The sequence below is a fragment of the Nerophis lumbriciformis genome, linkage group LG30, assembly GCF_033978685.3.
Source record: "Nerophis lumbriciformis linkage group LG30, RoL_Nlum_v2.1, whole genome shotgun sequence".
In the NCBI taxonomy this organism is placed as follows: Eukaryota; Metazoa; Chordata; class Actinopteri; order Syngnathiformes; family Syngnathidae; genus Nerophis; species Nerophis lumbriciformis.
Genome location: NC_084577.2, coordinates 9,118,294 through 9,143,333, shown reverse-complemented (window position 1 = coordinate 9,143,333; position 25,040 = coordinate 9,118,294). Strand labels below are relative to the sequence as shown.

General features: G+C 39.3%; 1 protein-coding gene across 1 annotated transcript; it reads left to right on the top strand.

The window, feature by feature from the left end:
• Window positions 1-219: 219 nt before the first annotated feature.
• On the top strand, window positions 220-23,433 carry wsb1 (WD repeat and SOCS box containing 1). Its single transcript, XM_061925500.1, has 9 exons — window positions 220-594; window positions 8,142-8,310; window positions 8,925-9,208; window positions 10,195-10,326; window positions 10,960-11,060; window positions 13,813-13,985; window positions 16,399-16,512; window positions 21,276-21,383; window positions 21,494-23,433. Exons 1-9 carry the CDS (start codon window positions 555-557, stop codon window positions 21,654-21,656), a joined length of 1,284 nt encoding a protein of 427 aa, XP_061781484.1. The 5' UTR covers window positions 220-554; the 3' UTR covers window positions 21,657-23,433.
• Window positions 23,434-25,040: the final 1,607 nt, after the last annotated feature.

The following is a 25,040-nucleotide window of genomic DNA, read 5'->3' as shown; positions in this document are numbered from 1 at the left end:
ACCCCTCTGCCACCGTGAAGCCCAGTATGGAATATAATCAAATAAAATCTATACAGTATATACTATTACTGTATGTATTTTACATTGTATCACATGATGTGATACAATGTTTTTTGTGTGATGTGAATCACATCACACAAAAAGTGGGCGTTAATAATGTTACTATGATAACGTGATGACGTGAACAAAACCCCGCCTACACATAGGATCCTCCCCCGAATGAAAACAGCTCGATTTACTGTTAGAGGAAGCCATTAAAATTGGACACTGTGATTTGAACTGCGGCACGTAAAACAGTTTATCTCGACAGAGTATTACCGACCGTGTACTATTGAAGTTCAGTTCATGATTTAAGAAAAGAAGATATCGTGAGATACAAGTGAAGGTTCTGCGAAGACTGTTTTTGCACATAGGACGCGCAGGGATCTTTTCTGACGATAGCAGACATTGAAAGTGGGGAAACGGCGCTGTCTACATCCGCACACCGCTCTACAATTAATCCGTGTTCTTCCGTCGGTGCTTGGCTTTACTTCTTGGCCTCTGCTTTTATTTAGATGGCAAGCTTCCCAGACAGTATATACGAAAATGACATAGGTAAGTACAATTCTACGTTTACTGTGGTTTTAAAGGCACATGTCTCCCATGAAACATTCCACGCTAACCGACGGAGGGCTTCCGCAAATAGGCTATGATCATAGTGGAAGTGAGTCGTTAAGGTCGTCACTGTTTACTAGATAAGGTGTGTCGTTTTTATATGGTTTATTTAAACAAAAGCTGCGTTATTATTGACGTCTATTTTTTAATTAAGTAGGACGCATTTACGTGGCATAGTGCCACGTCCCACTTGGGACAATACCGTGCGTCCATTGCTGCTCATGTGTTCACTTCGGTCGTCGATATAAAGTAATACAAAATAAAAATTGTTGTGAATTAAAATATTTGTGTCGCAGTGTGGAACGTGTCCCTCCCCCACACTGGTGTCAAGTGATCGCTCGCCCCATTTCCTACGTAGACTACTCAAACGTTGATGTTCCATTGCAATTGTATTGACGATTGACCGAACAAATACGATACGATACATCTAGATTTTACACTTGACTCAGGTTGCGCTCATTTTTTTATTTATAGTTTGCATGCTTTCGGCCGCGGTAGCTTCTTGCGTTAGAACTTTTTGGGACCTAACCCCCCCCAGTCAGATTGTCAAACGTCCTAGTACTTTGTGCCTTGATAAACCAATCTTTAAAAAAGAACACGTTTAGTAAAATTACATCTAATGTAAATTATAGATAAGAGTTTGATATGCTGTCGGCAAAATACTCTGGAACCAGATACAGTCGGTTTGCTTATGTCAACCATACTTGCCAACCTTGATACCTCCGATTTCGGGAGGTGGGGGGGCGTGGTTATGAGGGGAGGAGTATATTTACAGCTAGAATTCACCAAGTCAAGTATTTCATATATATATATATATATATATATATATATATAAAAGAAATACTTTAATTTCAGTGTTCATTTATTTACACGTATACACACATCTACTCATTGTTGAGTTAAGGGTTGAATTGTCCATCCTTGTTCTATTCTCTGTCACTATTTTTCTAACCATGCTGAACACCCTCTCTGATGATGCATTGCTGTGTGGCACGCACAAAAGTGCTTTCATCAAATGCACTAGAGTCTGGAATCTTCCATCTCTCCCTAGCATGGCCCAAAACCGGTCAATCTATGCTTCCTGAGGAAGATCTTCACTGCCAAGCTCTTGGTAATCCACTACTTCTTCCCGGAGGCTATCCAGGTCCAATCGCAGCTGCGGCTTGGAACTTACAAGCGTATTTCTTCATCTTACTCAGCGTCGCCACGGCTGTATCTTCCTCGTTCTTCTGCTTCGTCTCCTTGTTGTGTTCGCAGTTGTGCACTGCACTCTCTAAAAGCCGTATATGTTATTGTCACATATGCATGTATAGTAGATGGCAGTATGTTCCTGTTTAAGAGTGTCATAACATTGCTGTTTACGGCAGACAAACTGCTTTACGGTAGACGAAAACGTGACTGCTGTTGTGTGTTGTTACCGCGCTGGGAGGACGTTAATGAAACTGCCTAACAATATACCCACATAAGAAACCAAGAACTCGCCCTCGATCATTCTACAGTTATAACGTGATTGGGCAGGCACGCTGTTTATATTGTGGGAAAGCGGACGTGAAAACAGGCTGTCGACAGGTCACTCAGGTCGCATGGAGTTGGAGGGGGCGTGGCCTCCAGCTCCGCCTGAATTTCGGGAGATTTTCGGGAGAAAATTTGTCCCGGGAGGTTTTCGGGAGAGGCGCTGAATTTCGTGAGTCTCCCGGAAAATCCGGGAGGGTTGGCAAGTATGATGTCAACAACCCGTCTATCAACTATTCCAAGTCTCAGTTCATGGGGTTACTACTTAGACTTAGACTTCCTTTTATTGTCATTCAAATTTGAACTTTACAGTACAAATAATTACAAAATTCCGTTACATAAGCTCATGGCAGTGCAGGATAAAAAAGCAATAAGGTGCAAATATAAATACATAAATAGGTTACTGTCCAGATAAATATATTGCACTTTTTCACATGCGTCCACGTTTATGAATGTATGTTATATTGTCTTTTTTATTCCAGCGAGTTAATCCATTTTGGGGGGAGTTGAGGGGATCATTTAATTATGATGCGTTCAAGAGCCTTACGTCCTGAGGGAAGAAGCTGTTACAGAACCTGGAGGTTCTGCTTTGGAGGCTGTGGAACCTCTTTCTAGAGTCCAGCAGTGAAAACAGTCCTTGGTGGAGGTGGGAGGAGTCTTTGCAGATTTTCTGAGCCCTGGTCAGGCAGCGGCTTTTTGCGATCTCCTGGATAGGAGGAAGAGGAGTCCTGATGATCTTTTCCGCCGTCCTCACCACTCTACTTAAAATGTCCCACTTAAGTCGACGTCGTCAAAACATTTAAGACGAGAGGGGTCATTTCTTTTAAAATCGCAGTTGTAGTATTGGTGTAGTATTTATCATTATTGCCAAGCAGTGTAAAACGACTACAGCGACATAACTATTGTCTAGTTCAGATGTCTCCAACCTTCATCAGTATTAGGCCCTGTTTACACAAAGCCAGATAAGGTTATCCAGGGTAAATCCCACATAACCTTATCCATGTCCACACAAAACAATTCCACCGTTTAAGACCCCCTCCGTCTGCCGGCGCAACGAGACCTAATACGCATGCGTGGAAAATGCGCACGTCATAGTCATCTCCAGTGTTGCTTTGTGTGCAAGTTCTTAAATTTAACTTATCTGAACAATATCCAGTGTTGTGGTATTTTAATTAACTGGAATCCTGTGTGCTGTGGGTCTCTATTGTAGTGAATCACACCTGAGCCATCATAAATGAATCAAATCTTTAATAAACATGTAAAAGTACAATGTGACAAAGAACATTTTACATAAATCAATCTCGGGATGTAGATATCTGGTCAGGACACTTCTCACTCTTTTGCCTTCACCTTCATTGTCCATTCGTTTTTGGTGACTTTATATACTCTGGACCTAGACGTTGAGTCCGTGACATACATGGCGGGCAATAACTGAGAGTCTGCTTTGCCAGTCTAAAAGCATTCACGGTCTTCCGTAGTCTTCCCTCGACGACCAGGTAATACAAAGCACACGCTACCTTTTTTCTCACATCCACGGGAGCTCGTATTCTCGTTGTCTCTCCTTCGACAAATGGACAAAGTTTTTCGCTAAGTAGAATCACAGCTGACTCGGACATTCGAAAGTTCTCTTGCCGTCTGAGAAGTGTTTTATTCTAAATAGCTACAATCACTTTCTCTTAAGGTATTCATGTGTGATTTCCACAAGCGTCTGTACAGACAGAAGGAGAAACACGGGCATGTCTGTATGACTTGCCTTCATATTTCCAGTGGTTAGCTCCGAGTTACGAAACCGCTTTATTATGAAGCTGGCTGTGGCGCTTTCTTTCTGACGTCACTTCCTGTGTGGGGCGCGGTCTTTCTTGCGTCACTTCCTCTCCGAACTTAGTTTGTAAACGATCAATGAGTCCATACAAAGCTAAGAGCCGGAGAGTCAAGAAATAGACGGCGCACTTACCCGTTTGAAAAATTATCCAAGGAGGGGACCTTAAACGATAGTTTGGTGTGGCTGAAACGGGGCTTAGGCTAAATAATTATTCGTTTAAGGGGTTATCCGGCTTAGTGTAGACATAGCCTTAAAATAGTGGTTCTCAAACTTTTTTCACCAAGCACCACCTTAAAAAAACTTGGCTCTCCAAGTACCGCCATAATGATCAACATCAAAATACAGTAGCATACTAGGCCTAAGTATATATTTAAACAATGTAGTCCCATATTATTTGTGGCCACTGTAACATTACACACAGTTTAAACAGTAACACTGTGTTTGAATGTAGGAAATAAAAACTATTTACTTCAAGTGATTCTTTGGTGTACCACTCGTATTATTTGTGGCCACTGTAACATTACACACAGTTTAAACAGTAACACTGTGTTTGAATGTAGGAAATAAAAACTATTTACTTCAAGTGATTCTTTGGTGTATCACTCCTGCTACACGTACCACAGTTTTAGAGCCACCGAGATAGCGCAGTGAATCTGAAATTGTGGCACATACACTGCATCTAGTGGTATGCCAAAAAATCACTTGGTTAAAGTACAGTGTTTTATATCCTATATTCAAACAAAGTGTCGTCCATCCATCTTCTTCCGCTTATCCGAGGTCGGGTCGCGGGGGCAGCAGCCTAAGCAGGGAAGCCCAGACTTCCCTTTCCCCAGCCACTTCATCCAGGTCCTCCCGGGGGATCCCGAGGCGTTCCCAGGCCAGCCGGGAGAGATAGTCTTCCCAACGTGTCCTCGGTCTTCCCAGAAACACCTCCCTAGGGAGGCGTTCGGGTGGCATTCTGACCAGATGCCCGAACCACCTCATCTGGCTCCTCTCAATGTGGAGGAGCAGCGGCTTTACTTTGAGCTTCTCCCGGATGACAGAGCTTCTCACCCTATCTCTAAGGCAGTGGTTCTTAACCTTGTTGTAGGTACCGAACCCCACCAGTTTCATATGCATATGCGCATTCACCGAACCCTTCTTCAGTGAAAAATAAAATGATGTTTTTTTTTTCAAATTCAAGACAAAGTTATATGTTTTTTGTAACACTTTAGTACGGGGAACATATTCTAAGTAACAAAGACTTAATTTAGAGTTTTTTGGACACTAGGGGAATATATTCTTAGTAACAAAGACTTAATTTAGAGTTATTTGGTTAGGGTTAGGGCCAGGGTTAGAGGGTTAGGGTTATAATAAGGCCATGCCGAATAAGGCATTAATAAGTACTTAATAATGACTAGTTAAGAGCCAATATGTTAATAATTTGCATGTTAATAAGCAACTAATTAATGGTGAATATGTTCCCCATATCAAAGTGTTACCATGTTTTTTTTACTGGTGCACAAAATGAACCGTGCATGAACATCAACTTGTTCAAACAACAAAACCAACACAGTGCATAAACTCACAACAAATTACACACCTGCAAATCAGTGTGACTTCTGCTGTTGCCGTATCCGCAATACACCGGAGAAGTTTTTATTTACATGATGAGTCGGGTGTGTCTTGACCTCCGCCGAACCCCTGAGCCCGACTCACCGAACCCCTAGGGTTCAATCGAACCCAGGTTAAGAACCACTGCTCTAAGGGAGAGCCCCGCCACCCGGCGGAGGAAGCTCATTTCGGCCGCTTGTACCCGTGATCTTGTCCTTTCGGTCATAACCCAAAGCTCATGACCATAGGTGAGGATGGGAACGTAGATTGACCGGTAAATTTGAGAGCTTTGCCTTCCGGCTCAGCTCCTTCTTCACCACAAAGGATCGATACAGCGTCCGAATTACTGAAGACACAGTACCTATCCTCTTGTCGATCTCACGATCCACTCTTCCCTCACTCGTGAACAAGACTCCGAGGTACTTGAACTCCTCCACTTGGGGCAAGATCTCCTCCCCATGGCACTCCACCCTTTTCTGGGCAAAAACCATGGACTCGGACTTGGAGGTGCTGATTCCCATCCCAGTTACTTCACACTCTGCTGCGAACCGATCCAGTGAGAGCTGAAGATTTTGGCCGCGAACCGATCCAGTGAGAGCTGAAGATCTTGGCCAGATGAAGCCATCAGGACCACATCATCTGCAAAAAGCAGAGACCTACCTAATCCTGCAGCCACCAAACCAGATACCCTCAACGCCCTGACTGCGCCTAGAAATTCTGTCCATAAAAGTTATGAACAGAATCGGTGACAAAGGGCAGCCTTGGCGGAGTCCAACCCTCACTGGAAACGTGTCCGACTTACTGCCGGCAATGCGGACCAAGCTCTGACACTGATCATACAGAGAGCGGACCGCCCCGCAAGCAAAGTGTTACTGTTCAAACTCTGTGCAATGTTACAGTGGCCAAAAATATTAAATATACTTGTTAAATAAAACCACTGCCTTGTTTTTAATGAAAACTTAGGCATACTACCCTACTGTAATTTATTGTTGGTGGTTATGGTGGTACTTGGAGAGCCAAGTGTTCTTTGAGTTGGTACATGGTGGAAAAAAGTTTGAGAAATCGCACAGGTGTCAAACTCAAGGCCGGGAGATCAGATTTGGCTCCCCACGTCAGTATTGTATTTTCCTACTAAATGTATTAGTTTTTTTTCATTTTGACAGAAAAAATACATGCATTGCACGCTATTCCATATCTTTTCAACTATATTGAATATTACCTAATAATGCTACAAATATTGTACTATCATATATTTTTTGTTAAAATAAAAATATAATCTGCTTAATTTATGATTTTAGAGGAAGTTATCCATCAAGTTGTACACTACAAATGGGAATATATTTTACGGTAAAAAACTTGGCAGGTCAGTTGCCAGAATTTTACTGTAAAAAACTATTGTACCGTTTTTTCCATTTACAGTAATATGCTGTAAAAACGTTTTAAATTTTTAAAGCAAAATTGTGGCAACTAAGCGGCTAGTTATTTGCTGCAAAGTATTCAATACATTTATATTCATACATTATTCACGGTTGCAAGTGACCCTTTGAAGGCAGCCATAACATCAATCTGGCCCTCAGTGAAAACAGGTTTGGCACCCCTATGATTGAGCTACTTTAAAAAAAAAAAAGAAAAAAAAAGTAAGTAAAATGTATTCGTTTTATTTTTATTATGACTGCCAACTAAAGCTGTTTGATATTAGCTTTTTTACCTATATCCGAGAAAAAAACTACCAAATACTGTCCAGCACTTAATTTCCAATACCGACGGATATGTGCGGTAGTTCTTCCCTCAAACTAGAAATCACATTGCATGTAATGAATGAACACGATATGCTTCTTTTACTGTGATGCAACTGGATGCATTTTACAAATAAACACTAGTTTGCATAATTAGTGGAATACTGTAATGTAAGTTATAATAGATTGCCATATTTTACCTAAACCAATAGCACTGTGTACAATATACTTAATGATGTTTGCTGGCTCCTTTACAATGACATTTCACAAACTTTGACTCAACAAATCGCTCCACCGCGCTCAACAGATGAGAACTTCTAAAAGTAACAATCTAGAGACAGAAATTACATTGTCTTTTGAATAAGATAAATTATATGAAGCCCTTTAGTTTATTTTGTTTGTTTAATGGAAGAACAAGATAAAGATTATATAAATGATACTGTAGTGTCCCGACAGAGACGCAAATATACTGATGCTCTTTCAACGCTCCTGTTTTTATAGCTCTTAACTTAACCACACTTTCTGGGGCATTCACAGAATTCTGAACATCAACATGTACAGCACAACCTGACAGTTACAGTTCTCTTGAATTACTTCTCTTTAGATCTTGCGATATATACGGTATATCCATACATCCCCCAAAATTTTATCTTTTAATATATGGGTAGGGTAAACTCTAATATTGACGCATGTCATCTCTATAGAAAGAGGGGACTTCTGTGTGATGGGATTTTTTAAGGATTGTGCTGACTAAGCAAATGGCATGTACAATGTTTTTGTAAGTCTGTTTCATTACTTGATTATCAATGCATTTGTGTTTACAGGTAAGGCTAAGTTCATTGGTGAACTCCTGGTGCCTGCGGCTCCTTTTGACCAGAAGTCGGGGCGCGAGGCGTGGACCGTAGCCTTTGCTCCCAATGGTTCTTACTTTGCTTGGTCTCAGGGGCATCGTATTGTCAGGCTTATTCCCTGGACAAAATGTCTGAAAAATTTGTAAGTATCACCTTAAAACATCAAACTTAAAGAGTGTTTCAAACATTTCCAGTCCAAATATAACACTTACATTGTAACTCACAAGTTTCACCTTAAAGTTTCATTTAGTAACAATTAAGTTTGATAAATGTAATTAGTCATTATAATTGGTTCACTTTCCACTGACACCAAGTTTTTATTCAGTTAAAGCTTATAGAATCGGCGCCGCAACCACAGTGCAAACGTCCTCTTTGGACAATGGGGTCAGTTGTTGTTGTTGTTATTAAATTGTTAAGGATGAACTTGCTACGATATCAATTGTATTTTGCTTTCCTCCATAATGTTCAATGTGTGAGATTGTTATGGCAACCCGCATATAGTGGCCACTTAGCGGTTTCTCTTGAGTGGTCGCTATAGGCAAGTTTGACTGTATGATACTGTATACATCATATATTTTTGGCCGTTAATCCTTGGACTGAAATTGTAATAATTACATTTTATAGATAAGTATAACAATAATTATGAATCATTGCCTAAAACTGCTATGTGTTTTTACAAACGGCCATGGATGTATGTACTTTCATAATTACCACAGTGCTATTTATCTCATTGAACATTTTTACTTTTTCATTCAGTTCTTTGGGCCAGGCTGGGGAAGGCACCAATGCTTTAAGCCCTCGACGCTTTTCCCGTCAGAACAGTGATGGAAGCCAGTTAATACAGACAGCTGGCGATCCCCGAGAGCACACAATTGACTGCGGCGACATTGTCTGGGGTTTGGCCTTCGGCTCTTCTGTGCCTGAGAAGCAGAGCCGCTGTGTTAACATTGAATGGCACCGGTTCAAATTTGGCCAGGACCAGTTGTTGCTGGCAACTGGCCTCAACAATGGTCGCATTAAGATCTGGGACGTTTACACTGGTAAGAAAAAACATTTAAATAATAATTTTACTCTTCAAAAAGCCCCTCTGATTATAATTAGTATTGTTAATGTCAGTAATACAGCGGAACCCATTTAAGTTGACTGTTTGTTATCAACTGTCTGTCTACCAACCCATCATGTCCTGGTCCACCACTTTTTATCACTGAAGAGTGTCCCTCCTGGTCAACCACTTTTGTCAACATAAAATTTGAGCCCTAAAGGGACACTTTCTGTAAAATAATCTGTCTGTCGACACGTGTTATAGTATTGTCAACTTCCTCACCATCGCTAAGCAGCGTGAAATGACAACAGTTTAACTCCTGTCTTTTTGCACAGCATTAAAAAAATGCATAATGACTTCCTTTTTGGTACAAATTTGTTTTAAAATAAAAACATGGCAATAATGGGAACAGAATACACCCATTTAATTTTCTTTGGATTGTTAACCACCAGAAAAAAAGATATGCATGTGTATAAAAGCTTTATTGTTATTGTGGACAATACATGGAATACAATTATTGCAGCATCTCTGTTAGATAATAATATAAAACTAAAGAAAATAGAAGAATCTAAATAAAATATGCACAAATGGAAGAAAACTGTCAACAAACTGCCATAGGTTCAGAAATGCTTTATTAATGCCAATTTTCCTTCTGTCTCTGGCCAAAGTCACAAGCAAATGTGCAAGCAATGGCTATTTTCTATTATGTTAACCACCGTTTATGTTGACGTCAGTCAGCCATAGGGCTGTAGACATAAATGTGTTCTACTGTGTTAGCCTTTTTTTCTCTGATATGTTTATACTGTACATACTTGACTCCCATGCTTTAAAAAAAGAAAGAAAAAAAAAAGGCTACATCTTCTATAGATTAAATTGCGTATTTGTATATGTTGGAGTAAAATGAAGTTATTCAATTATGAATTAATACAATTATTTGTCAACTGAGATGAGTGAGAATCACTGACTTTGGATCCTGTTTTGCAGGAAAACTGTTGCTGAATCTGATGGATCATTCTGATGTAGTACGAGACTTGACCTTTGCTCCAGATGGCAGCCTCATGCTGGTCTCTGCATCCAGAGACAAAACCCTCCGCGTGTGGGACCTCAAGGATGACGGTATGTACTGCTGTAACTTGAACTACATTATTCTTTATTTGAGATGATGTGACTGTGGACCGATTGACTTTCTTGGTTTAACACAAAAGTTTGACTAACGTGGCAGAAATGCAAGGGGGAAAAGTCATATCAGACTGGACAATAAAGGGAAATTACTGATTTATCCAAGTTTGAGGTCTTTTTGTGTGCCATAATGTTCATCATTATTTGGTTAGAAAAATAAAACATTATTTTTTTAATGTGAATGACGACATTAAAAGATGGGATGCAACAAAAAATCTGAATTAGGTATCATACTCTGCAGTATGAACGTAGTTGAAGTCACATGTTTGGTGATCAACTACTTAACTTCCCTCAATAAAATACAAACTAGTTCATAACTTTATTTATTATTTTTTTCAGTCGATTTTTCACACTGTTAAACCAACCATTAGGTTTATTATGTTTTACATTTCATGACTGTTTATATTTATTTAAATTACATTTTATTTCAGCATGGAATCGGTCTTATTTTCCTCTCTGTATTCTTGACTACAATTCTGAGGCTCATTTAAATCAACAGAATGATTTATTTATGTTGACACGGTATAAATTAGAATATATAAGAGCAAAATTATGTTTGCTTTTCTTTAGGCAACATGGTGAAAGTTTTGCGTGGTCATCAGAACTGGGTCTACTGCAGCGCCTTTTCCCCCGACTCATCCACTCTGTGTTCTGTTGGAACAGGCAAAGCTGTACGTATACAAGTTCCTCCAAATGTAGTTTGATTGAATTGATTTGCTATCTTATTTGTGTGCTACTGCCTATTAGTGGTTATGATCAATGAACTTAGGAAGTTGGATTTAAAAAAACATCCTAGCACTATCTCTTTTTAACACAAGAAACGACTATGCTCTGAGTCATAAATTAAATGACCTGCATCTAAATCTTGTTTGATTTTGTCTACTGTTGGGGAAATTAATTTTGTGTCCTGAAGTATGCAGAGCTTCAAACTAACTGTTTTTACTGCTGTTTAATATCTGGCGACACAATACCTCCATCCAATTTGGTTTCAGTTGAAGTGTGGGAAACTGAAACGTATGGAGGTAGTTTAAACTAAAACCTGAAGCAAACTCTGTTAAAATGCTTGCCTATGACTGACTGACTATGATTTTATAATATTAAGGTTCCATTTTTGTTAAAACTTGTTTAACAAAGAGTTCTTAGACTGGCCATTACAAACAATTGACTGCAATTCTCAATTGAACCAAATCAAAATAGTAGTAGACATAGTGGTAGTTTTGACAGGCTTTGTGTCCCTACAGTGTGTGTGTCTTGCTCTCCCTGTCACAGGTGGTGGCAGAGCTCAGTGTGTGATTGATTTTGAGGGGAGCGCCGCGCTGACATTTTGCGCAGCCGGTGCAAACCAGGGATGCACATTGCCCAAAGGCCTGGCCAGGGGCAGCTTGGCACCTGACCCGCAAGGTCATTCTCTACGTAGGTGCTGCTCCATGTCTGTCTACCTCTGCTGTTGCAGTTCTTCTATTTATTTTATTAATTTCATCTAAAAAAAAAAAAAATCATTAATTATTCCCTCTGTCCACCCTCTCACCACCACATATCTCCTAAATCCACTTCAACATCCCACCTTTAATTCTAAATAGTAGGTTCACCATCTACACATGCTAGATTCTCATTTAGAGAGATGTTTTTTCTAATTTACTTCCATGCCACTTGCGTAAGCCTGAACACTTCAGAATTGGCAGCAACCAGGTCTTTTGTGATTACTGTGCAATTTAGTGCCAAGGCTGTGTTCACAGTTGTGGGACCTGCGTACATTTGATCCGGTTTGCTTAGTGTTTACGTCGGCATGTTTACCATCAAACCAAAGGTGTGTGAAGAGATTTGTAAACAAATGTACCTCCCAAATTATGGCTGCCGTCTTTTCTTTATAATGAACTTGCACCACATGAACTGTCATCTTACAAAACTCTATTACAAATATAATTAATGCAAATAACAGTTTCAGTCAGATGTTTACATTGCATTATAATAACATTGTGTGGTTTACTTTGAGCACCTAAACAAGCCGCTTATAGCCGGTGAGTGCGTACGTAACTCGACAAAAGAGAAGTCGCAATGGCCTCGATTACTGTATTTTCGTGGCCCACGAAAAATCGAGTAATAATAGTAGTGTTTGAAGTTAACATTAGCATAGTGGTGTTGCTGCTTCAGGCAAAAGACTAGCAGGGGCTGCGGTGGATATCAGGTAAACATAAAACATTTGTTTATCCTACCCTATTTGTGATCAAATGCAGATTTTCCAAACAATGGGTTGTGTGATAGAATTCATACTTAACCAAGTAACCTGCAAAATGTAAGCATGACAAGTGTGAACACAGCCAAAGATAGACATACCTCGCACTTACATGAAGTATGCGGTTTTTGACATACATTTTTCCCAGTGAGACTTTTAGCGTATTTGTTTTTGCAATTGAGGTGTACTAATACATCAGATTACACTTTTTTCTTAGATGTCTCCTTCAATATTCCTCATCCTTTTTAAAACTGACCAATTCTCATGCTTTTAATTAATTAAAATAATTAATTCAATCAGAATTAATTTCAAATGCAAAAAGAAACCTAACATTTCAACTAACAAAAATAATACGTTTTTATATATATACATATATATATATATATATATAAAATATTTGTAATTGTATTTTTTTTAAATATATTATTTATTTAATACCAGCAGTCTCAATTAGCCACACTAATCACGTAAAATGTCCAAAAAAGACAAACTAGATGAGGGGCAGAAGTTGCATATTACATATTTGTATCATTAGATATTTTCCCCAAGCAAAGACTAATAAATGCAGGTCATAGCTTGTTATTGAAAGGGGGAAAAAGTTGTAGTGTCAACATCTTGTGGGTGGGTGGGTGGGTGGCTGTGTGTGTGTGTGTTTGCTTAATGCTTTTGCCAGAGGTGTCAACCCTTTGGCCATAAAATATTTTTTTCTCTTGCAGTATCTGTCTCTCTTCGTAGGCTTCTGCCGGAGGTGCGAGCCTATTGTAAACAGAGAGAACTAAAACTCTGAAAGGGGAAACCAGTGGAGTAACATTATGTTACCTTAAGTTACTACTTGTTTCATTTTCTCTTTGTTTGTTAAATGAATATAAGTTATTTTGTAGCATATTGGATATTGATCAATGAAATGTATACAGTTAATGATATTTTAATTTCAAATGTTAGCCATTTTGTAGTCTGAAGAAGTGACTGTTATAAATGTATTGTAATTTGATATGTAGCCTTATTTTTTGTGTATTCTTGGTTCTAAGTTAGTTGTACATTATTACTAAACATAAGTGAATAATTTTGATTCAATTCTAATTTAATTGTTAATCTATGTATGTGCAGATAGTAGAGTTAGGGGCAAAGTAGTACGTCAATACTGTTTTTATCATTCCATGTATTTGAACAATCTTTTCTTCATGTTGCAGGTGTTCTTATGGAACATGGATAAATACACGTTGATCAGAAAGTTGGAGGGGCACCACAATGATGTGGTGTGTTGTGAGTTTTCACCAGATGGGGCACTTTTGGCCACTGCCTCCTATGACACCCGGGTCATTGTGTGGGACCACCACAAGGCCACCATCCTTCTAGAGCTGGGGTAAGACATATATTACATAATTTGTCATAGCTTATGACAATAGTTAACACCGGTGGTTCTCAAACTTTTTTGGCCAAGTACCACCTCGGAAAACACTGGGTTTTCCAGTTAATAACCAACCATAATTGCCAACATTAAAATACAATTTGAGTTGTTGGTTCAAAGCTAATGAGGAGTTTATTTCTGATCGTTGTGTATTTTCTGATGTACATTGTGCCACCTGGTGACTTAACACTGCATAAATGTGTAGCAGCACAGTGCATCAAATTATACTTTGAAGCAATAAAATCATGTTTTATTTTAAGTTCATGAGCTGGCGTATGTTTAGAACTATATTTAGAAGTATTATTTCGGTTGATTTCGTCAGGAAAACCAGCGTCCGAACGACTGCAATTGAATGCATCTGGGCACAGCCGCACACATTGGTAGGAAAAATTACACCGCTCTTTTATTTGACCATACTCTCTCTTTACACGGCTCAGACTAGTGGTACATGTACCACAGTTTGAGAATTACTGGTTTACACTATTAGATGAGTTGCAGGAATGTTTTACATGTGAACAAACACAACCATTTAATATTTTGAAGCATGCATTGAATTTTAAACGAAGACCACACATTGGCCTAATATTATATGCTTGTCGTACGTACCCATTTTAAGTCGACACCCCTTGGACTGGCTCACTCATGTTAACAAAAGCAGTTGTCGAAGTAACCAAAAATAGCCATTACAGTCCTTGCACATTTAGAGACATAAGAAAAATGGGTGACAATGAAGGGTTTTTGAAGTGACAACAGTTTAGTGGCTGTGGTGGAGTCCAGGTTCATACTACCACAGTATTATGTTGTAATGTACTTTGCATTGAACATGTACACTGTCTGGTTACAAGATGTGCTGTAATGAGACAGTAATAGTGTTACTCTTGTGCACTGAACAGTAAGTCACAGTGTGCATGTTTTAATGGTCTGTAACTAGACAGTAGTGTGAAGTGTGTGAAGTGAATTATATTTATATAGCGCTTTTCTCTAGTGACTCAAAGCGCTTTACATAGTGAAACCCAATATCTAAGTTACATTTAAACCAGTGTGGGTGGCACTGGGAGCAGGTGGGTAAAGTGTCTTGCCCAAGGACACAACAGCAGTGACTAGGATGGCGGAAGCGGGGATCGAACCTGCAACCCTCAAGTTGCTGGCACGACCACTCTACCAACCGAGCTAAACCGCCAGTAATAATGTTACTGTTGGGTAACATTGCTTGCTGCATATTATAAGTTAACAATACAACTACACATTAACATAAACTGCCCCATTTTTCATCAAAGTAACCCCTTTTCTTAAAATGTATATTGACATAAGTAACCGTGATCATCGCGTCTACTTAAGCGAGCACGTTTTAGTGATAAAATTAGCTCTACAGGACCAGGATTTGATGAGTTGCTCGATACTGATGTATAGTCAACATAAACGGGAGGATTTAAACGGGCTCCACTGTACCGTCCTACCGACTTCTTCTGCTATAGAAAATGACTTTTAGTCCGATGTAAAACACTGTATAGTTAATGCTCTTTTAAAAACTGAAATATGCTCATGTGACATTTTTTATTACATTCAATTCACCACTAACCTATTACCATTACCAAACTTGGTAAAGTGCTTCAGGGCACTCGCGTACACGAATCTCTGAAAATTGAACAAGCTGTGCCTTTAGTCTAAACCTCTTGTCAAGAAGGGTAAATTGGGTAATTGCTGAAATACTGACTCATTTGTTCCATCATCTTAAAACTTGGATGGCTACATAATGTGTTTTTAACGTCCTCCCAAACAGTTGAAGCCCAACCAATAGAGGGGCGTCACAAATACCAAAAACACGTTTTCCTCAAAAACACTGACACACCTCACCATAAACAGTGAACAGCAGCAGACACATTAATTATTGAATTGGAATGTTCTAGTTGACATTACCACAAAAGTAAATCAACGTTAACCACGCTTGTTCTTTATCAGCAAGGGTTGAATCGAGACGACTGGACTGTTCTTGTTTGCTGAAGATATTTCCCCTTTCACCCAAAAGGTTTCTTCTGTTCTAAACTGGTAAAGATAGAAGTGAAATGACTGGAATGCCCGCTCTAAACTGGAGAAGCAAACAAGAGTCCAGTTGCTTTGATAGAACACTTGCTGTTTAGCAATATTCTGGATAACTAAGAATCTACACTTCCTTACTTGCTTCTTGTTAACATGAACATATATTCTCAATAATTAGAAGCACAACTAAAGTTCCTAGAACATTTGTTCTATTTGTGAACTCCACAGCTCTGTTGCAACGTGTGCACTTTTAACACAAGGCTTTTTTTAAAAACTATACAAGTGAATGTTGTTGTTCTTTATTGTGTTAATCAAACTCATCTTTTTCTAGCCACCTCTTTCCTCCTCCATCACTGATTTTTGCTGGGGGTTCAAACGACCGCTGGGTACGCTCTGTGAGCTTCTGCCCTGATGGCCGCCACATTGCGAGCATTGCTGATGACCGGTAAGTTGTCCATCATCAAGCATCCCAGTTACTGTGATGGAAATTCCATCTCTATTTTTGCTCAGCTCTTTTGGCTACTAAATGGCTCCTCTGATTTTTGTAGTTGTTGCTTAATTTGAAAATTGATTGATTTATAATTTTTTTCTTTCCCCCTTGTACATATCAACCAATTGTTTTACATTTTCATACAAACTTTGGACATGATCTGGAATGTATACACATGACAATTGAACAAATTAGATTGAACTGAATCGTAAATGTCAATGTAGTCTTTTTGTTTGTTTGTACGACATTATTCAAAGGGAACTTATTGGGCGGAATCAGCTTTTCTTGCCTATTGGTATCTGTTTTTGTGTATTTGGGATCTGCGTGGGTCCCGAGGGTTTGAAATCAATCCATGGAGGCAATGAGGAGATATTTATTAAATAATCTTGCCTTAATTCCTTGAGTCATTTGGAATTTGCACAATTTGTGGAGTTTTCCCAATTGTGATCGCTCCATGTGTGGTGGAGGTTTGTGTTGGTCCGCCGTTTTGGTCCGACGCCGTGGTCAATGGGCTCCTTCTTTTTCTTCGTGCTCTTGTTGTGGGGTGGACTGTCTCGCGCATGCGTCATTCGCTGTTGTCATTTCTAATACAAAGTAGCGCATAGTTCAAACTTGTATCTGTCAGTAGACTCGCTATGGAAGTGCTAAAAACTACAAAATGGCTGACGGGGAGAAGACGTTGTCGAAGTGGAGCCCACAAAACTGCCCATCCTGAAGAGATGGTCAGAAAGCGGCTTAAAACGGTCTGAAAACATAATCTATGCAAATTTTTTTACCAAAGAAGCACCATTACATGTTGCATAGACCACAAGGAAGTGTTTTGAATGTAGAAAAAAAATAAAAAAAATAAAAAAAATAAAAAAAATAAAATATATATATATATATATATTATATAATATAATATAATAATACAATAATATGACCCCTTTACAGTATATAAAGACAAAAAAATAATAATATTTTTTTTAAGAGATTTTTTGTCAAAATATGTGTAAGATATTTTTTTTATGTAAAATATGGTATGTCAAATGTTTATTATTTATATGCTCAACATGGAACAGTTTGTTTTTGTATCTTGTAGTTTGCTTTTGTAGCAAAAACCCATCTCAATTAGACAAAGGGTCCCATTTAATCTTGGATTCTATTTTTTGTACATTTCCAACAGCTTACACTGAAACATCAAAAACATTGCACAACAAAATATCGAAACTACAAAGTAAAAGACAGAGCAGCAAAAAGCTTACAATTGTTGCTAGTCTTTAATAAAGATTGACTTTCAGAAACACAAAGTGCCTCCGCTTTTGTTTCGTGTAGTTTCTAATTCTGTAGCAACATTCTTACTCTCTTGTCGTCCTCCCCCCTGTTGGTACACAGCTGAGTTGTGTGTCTAACGCCCCCTGCACTCTTTTTTCCGGTATTGACACATACAGTACCACACATTTTGACCAATCACGTGCAGGTTGACAGAAAAACGGATAAGGGGGAAAAATGGCTTATTCACTTCAAAGAGCCGGACGCTCGCAAAACGACCCATCAGTTCTGTTTTTCTACTTAAAATTTTGTTTTTTATGTCACTCTTTTTCATTGTTTGTGGCGCATTAATGTCCCGTGACCCAGTTAATGTTTATCAGCAACCAGAAATGGCTCCAGACAAACGTTTAAGGAGGATCAGTGAAGAAACAAAAACAGCTTTGCAGGGGGCATTACCTATGATTGAAAAAATACATTCAAAACTAATATGGGTGGGATTTGTAAAGTCAGACTGAATAAACCAAATAATAAAGCTATTTTTGGGTTAGGTTTTGTTTATGTTCCACAGTCCAGTAATTCTCATTCAGAACCCTGATTATTATCCTGTGCTTTGATATCTGTCCAAGGTTGCTGCTTCTCTTAGCTGTAACGTGATTCAGAGATAGTACTTTACAGCAGTGGTCCCCAACCACCGGGCCGCGGCCCGGTACCGGTCCGTGGATCGATTGGTACCGGGCCGCACAAGAAAAAAAAAAATGTCTTTTTTATTAAATCAACATAAAAAACACAAGATACACTTACAATTAGTGCACAAACCCCAAAAACCTCCCTCCCCCATTTACACTCATTCACACTCATTCGCACAAAAGGGTTGTTTCTTTCTGTTATTAATATTTCTGGTTCCTACATTATATATCAATATATATCAATGCAGTCTGCAGGGATACAGTCCGTAAGCACACATGATTGCGTTTTTTTATGACAAAAAAAAAAATACATACCCCCCGGTCCGTGGGACAAATTTTCGAGCGTTGACCGGTCCGCAGTTACAAAAAGGTTGGGGACCACTGCTTTACAGCATGCAGACAAAAACATAAACCAGTGGTTTTAGTATGACACTTGGTACACCTTGTTCAAGTTAGTCTTGTCAACAAAGCTTGTATTTGGTTCCCTACAGTGCTTCCATGTACCGTAACCTCAATATGCAGCAGAAAAGCTCTTCTGTTTGTTGTTATTACAGTTTGGAGTCATGACTCTTAAATGGGACTTGAGTGCACAGAGCAGCTACAGTGAGTGGCTTTGTTTGGATAGGTCACATGGCTGTCACAAGGTTACTATTTGTCAAGAGGACTGCTGGCTGACCAAGCACTGAGCTTTTGTTAGGGTGTAAAGGAGGGGAAGTTACACAAAATAGAGAAAAAAAGCGAATTTAATGCTATTTTTCCTGGCAGATTACTCCAGGTCATAAATTTCAAGTCATCTGATGATTTCAGTAGGATTATTACATGTGTGCTAGAAAACTAAAAGGAGGAACAACCAACAAAGACAGGCTTTTACACTGCAGGTCCATTCATCCATCCATTTTCTACCGCTTGTCCCTTTCGGGGTCGCGGGGGGTGCTTGAGCCCATCTCAGCTGCATTTGGGCGGTAGGGGGTACACCCTGGACAAGTCTTACTGCCCAATTCAGATAAAGTGCTTTTTGACTGCTTGATTTGATTGTTTTTAAATCACTCATGATGGGCATTAATTAGGGCCGTTAAACATTCATTTAAAGCGTTCTTTTCCCTGAGTGGAGTGTACATCTTCAATGAGTTTTAAAGACCACAATTTGAAACAGTACCGTATTTTCCGGACTATAAGTCGCAGTTTTTTTCATAGTTTGGCCGGGGGTGCGACTTATACTCAGGAGCGACTTATGTGTGAAATTATTAACACATTACCGTAAAATATCAAATAATATTATTTATCTCATTCACATAAGAGACTAGACGTATAAGATTTCATCGAATTTAGCGATTAGAAGTGACAGATTGTTTGGGAAACGTATAGCATGTTCTATATTATAGTTATTTGAATGACTCTTACCATAATATGTTACGTTAACATACCAGGCACGTTCTCAGTTGGTTATTTATGCGTCATATAACGTACACTTATTCAGCCTGTTCTTCACTATTCTTTATTTTAAATTGTCTTTCAAATGTCTATTCTTGGTGTTGGGTTTTATCAAATAAATTTCCCCAAAAAATGCGACTTATACTCCAGTGCGACTTATATATGTGTTTTTCCTTCTTTATTATGCATTTTCGGCCGGAGCGACTATACTCCGAAAAATACGGTAGTATCTCTTTTTTGTGGGATTAGGTTTTCGCTTAAAAACACAGTCCTTGGTTATCGCCAACGTCATGCCTAACAACGGCCCGCGAGATATCTAGTATCTGACCACAGCCTTAAACAGATTCAATAAACAGTGGGCACTCCTCTCCCTCACCAGCAACAGTAGTAACACATTTCTTCTTAATTTCTTGTGTAGTTTAAGTTGTAGAATAGAGCTTGAATTCGGAGTGCCATCTCCGGGTTAGGGAGGAGATGTTTCCCTAAGTGGAGGAGTTAAGGTACCTTGGGTTCTTGTTCACAAGTGAGTGAAGAGTGGATCGTCAGATTTGTAGGCGGATTGGTGCGGCATCTGCAGTGATGCGGACTCTGTATCGATCAGTCGTGGTGAAGAAGGAGCTGAGCTGGAATGCAAAGCTCTCAATTTACCGGTATGACCGAAAGGACAGAATAACGGCTACAAGAGGCCGAAATTGGTTGCTTACTTCAGGTGGCGGGGCTCTCCCTTTAGAGATAGGGTGAGAAGCTCTGTCATTCGGGAACCACAGGGAAGACCCAGGACACATTGCGGAGAGTGTTGTCTCCCAGCTGGCTTAGCAACGCCTCGGAATCCCCCGAAATGAGGTGGGGACAGGGATTTCTAGGCCTCTCTGCTTTGGCTGCTGCCCCCGTGACCCGACCTCGGATAAGCGGAAGAAGATAGATGGATATATTGTTAATCTTCAATTATAGTCTAGCCATTAGAACAAAATAATCTGGAAGGACTTTGCCCTTTAGAAAAGGAGATCCAAACAGTATATTACGGACAATCTGAGCAGAAATTGATAAAATTATAGCGTTGTAAGACCATGCAAGATTTGTGTATAAATAAAACTAAATGACGTTGCGTACAAGACGTTGTTCCGCTTATGGAGTGCCCTAACAAAGAATTCCACGCGTTGGCGAGTCAGTTTTGTCCTGTTATAATACACTGAGAGTCCAACTGTGTTCGTAATACTTCATCTGCCTACCCTTCACTTGAATCAGGTTACTTTTCTTTCACCACCCCTTCCAGACTTCCATACATCATGGCACACTCCAACCACCACTTATTCGCCCTCTGATTATTGTGTTTCCTCCCTCTCTACATAGACTTGTCCGTTTCTGGAGTATTGAAGAAAGAGCTCCACAGGCTATCGCCTCTTTGTCGAACGGCCTTTGCTGTGCCTTTTCTCCCGAAGGAAGTGTCCTTGCTGCTGGGTAAGACGTGTCGGCCACATCTCCACTTTCCCTTTTGACTGACACACATTCTTTGCTAATGGTAGATTACATTTTTTGCCGTTCTCAAAACATTTTCATGGACTTTGCAGGACTCGGGACGGCAGTGTGCACTTATGGGAGTGTCCTCGTAGCACTGCCACCCTGCAGCACTTGTGCAGGATGGCGCTCCGGCGAGTGATTACCACGCAGCAGGTGGAGTCTTTGGCCATTCCCACACCGCTTCGTGACTATTTGTCTTACAAAATCATCTAATTGTTTGTTAGCAACTGCTGGGCCCCCTACATCACAGAAAAATACATCACTTTGTCAGTGTATTGTTTTTTTAATTACCTCTTTTTGTAAGATCTATAAAGCCTATAAATAATAATTTGATTTTAATCGTGCTCAAATGCCCAGCACACTGTCACAGATGTTATTTTGTATATATTTATTTTTGTAATTGTAAAAATGATGGTGTGCTGGGGTTGCGCAATCAATTCCCCGAGGTCAACTTTCTTTTCTACTTTTGTCTTAAAAATGTCTTTATCAATCACCTTTCAAGTATTCATCTCTTTAGGCTTTTTCTGAGACTATAATTCATACAGTACACACACCTGAACAGTCTTAATATTTTCCTCTGACTTGAAATGGCTGTTGCACTTAAGTACAAAGAGCCCTTTTGGTCATCTGTTTTTTGTTTATTTCCCTTGTCGGTGAGATGATGTGAGCGAGTTTCATTCTAGCTTTATGTTTGGAAATGTCCCCGTAGATATTTTAAAGCGGTATTTAGGCCACCACGGCACTGTCACTTTTTCCTTTTAATGTTGATTAGCACATGGCATTGCAGAACATGTGGCAGATCCATCAGCAGTTTGGTTGTACAAAGGTATCATATAGGATCAGTCAAGTTTTGAAACACTTCTGCATCCTGTGGAATGAGAAAGTGTATTCAAACTTGTGGCTGGTACTGTGAATTTGATTAGATCATATCAGTAAACCCAAGCCATTTTGGAAATGTGCCCTGTGTTCATGCCTCCTCCACTGTGAATCAACCTTTGTTGCTTTCTGTTGTGGTATATTACATGACTCATGATAGTAGCATACATTCTTTGAAGATATTGGCTACAAGAATTGCCTTCAAAGTAATGTGGATGCATACAACTTGCTGCTTTAATACGAGTGTGTACAGAGACTGTTGCGAGGAAAACAAATGTTTTTATTTTCTTCATGTGTCAACTGTGGCCCAACATAAACACTAATGCCCCCCAAAATGTTCCTGCAAGGAACAAAAAAGTCAGCCAGATCATCTCCATGTCTTTCTGTCATCTAGCCATAATGTGAACCCTTTTGACTGACTGTTGCTTAAATGTTTTTGCATGTATTTTTTTTTTGTCGTCGTTGCCTTTTGCGGCACCATTATTATTGTTGTTATTATTATGATGTATTGGCACCAGTGTTTGATGACCTCACGAAAGCAAAGCAGTTAACATGCGCAAGTGCTCAATTGTATACAACTTTTATAGGCAATGAGGTATGTAATATAACTTTAATCAAGCTTTTTCACTCAGTTGGAACTTTTAAATGTTTGTATTTTCTTTATAAATGTGAAATTATATAAGGAAGTAATATACTTAATACTGTTGAAGCTCAAACCAGACATTTTAGTGATACTAAATGCAATCATTTTGGGTTTTTTGGACTACGAAATAAAAGACCTGGAAGCCAAAGAGTAATCACAATTCCTACTCTGCTTAGAGTGCTCCCACTTCCCCGTTCACACAATCCACAATAATGTTTTAAGATGCTGCATTTTGCTATTGTGGGCTGGTGTACACGAGAGGATGTGAAAAGGATAAAGGTCTGTGTTTTTGTAGAGCTCTAATATTCTTCAGGGCAATAAGTTCTCAGCAACAGCTAACATTTTTGAGTACTTTGGAGCGAGACGTCTCAGTTCAATGCAGTATGAATCGCTGGTTATCAAGTTTGAATGTAATTTCCTGTCATTTTATGATACATTTTTTTTGTTTCAATAAAGGCTTTTTGACAATAACTCTAATTGACACTTTTCTTATTCCATATGCATTTTCATTTGCATTTGCCAACATTACATCAGTTATTCCCAAACTACGGTAGTAGTACACGGGCTCGATCTAGTGGTACGCCAAAGAATCACTTGATTAAAATAGTGTTTAATTTTCCTATATTTAAACAGTGTTACTTTTCAAACTGTCTAATTTTAGAGTGGCCAAAAATATTAAATATACTTGTTAAATAAAACCGCTTGCCTTGTTTTTCAGTGTATCCGCGGGGTCTTAAAAGTCTTAAATCCAATCATTTTAATTTAAGGCCTTAAAATGTCAAAAAATCTCATAAAAGGTCTTAAATACGATTTTGAAAGGTCTTAATCTATTGACGTTACTTTTATTTAAAACATGCATGAACTTCGGTCTCTTTGAAATGTTTCGATTTTTGAGGATGCTATAACGTAACTACACAGCGGAACTAACTGTGCTGCCGGGTCAGAATGTATCTAACACCACCAGCTATTGCTGTGCGCGCGCAGCTGTGTGTTGACAGCTTAGTTAGCATCGCAGCGGAGAAAACTTAACGAAAGCCCACAGCAAAGCCAAATGACTTACATAAGATGGGTTAGTAAAAGTTCAACGATTTGTGTCTCCTGAACGATCAATTTAATGCACGGTTGAAGCCGGTGGATGGAAACGTATAAAGGGTTTAGTACCCAGATGTGTAGCCATCTAGGAGGGAAGCGTTTGTAAACATGGCGGTGAAAGTGAATGGAATGGTAAGGTAAAAGTCAAGTATCCGGAATAAGTCCGTGTCAAAGGATGCTGAAACGCCACAAACACTTGCACAACTTTACAAAGATAAACATAACCCCCCAAAAGAGTGTTATGTGTTGTTAAAGTTACTACACATGGAGGTGATGATGAATTGTAAACAAATTTTGACTATGCCATAAGTTGTGGCTGTGGGATGGCGCCGAACTTTGTCACAATACACAAAACTTTTATAACTCGGCAACACTAATTCGGATCTTGATCTTATTTGGTAGAAACTAAATGAGGGAATTCCTAAAGGAATTGCATGTGAATGCTCCAATGCTGAAGTTGAACTGAAGTGCTTACCGAATGTAGTATGAATGTAAGAATAGATTGAATGTTGAAATGGTTAGAATGTTGAACGGACGCTGAACTGAAATGTTAATGGAATGTAGGAAGAATGTCGAAATGGTTTGAATGTTGAAATCGTTTAAATGCTGAAATGGTTTGAATGTTGAAAAGCTGACGCTGAACAGAAATACGAGTAGAATGTAGAAATGGTTTGAAAGTTGAAATAGATTAAAGGTTAATGGTTTGAGAAGTGAAGAGCAGAAGCAGTACCATACTTGCCAACCCTCCCAAATTTTCCGGGAGATTCCCGAAATTCAGCACCTCTCCCGAAAACCTCCCGGGACAAATATTCTCCCGAAAATCCCCCGATTTTCAGCCGGAGCTGGAGGCCACGCCCCCTCCAGCTCTATGCGGACCTGAGTGAGGACAGCCTTTTTTCACGTCCGCTTTCCCACGATATAAACAGCGTGCGTGCCCAATCACGTTATTCCTTACGAGGCGTCCGGCATACCGCCGATGAGCATGG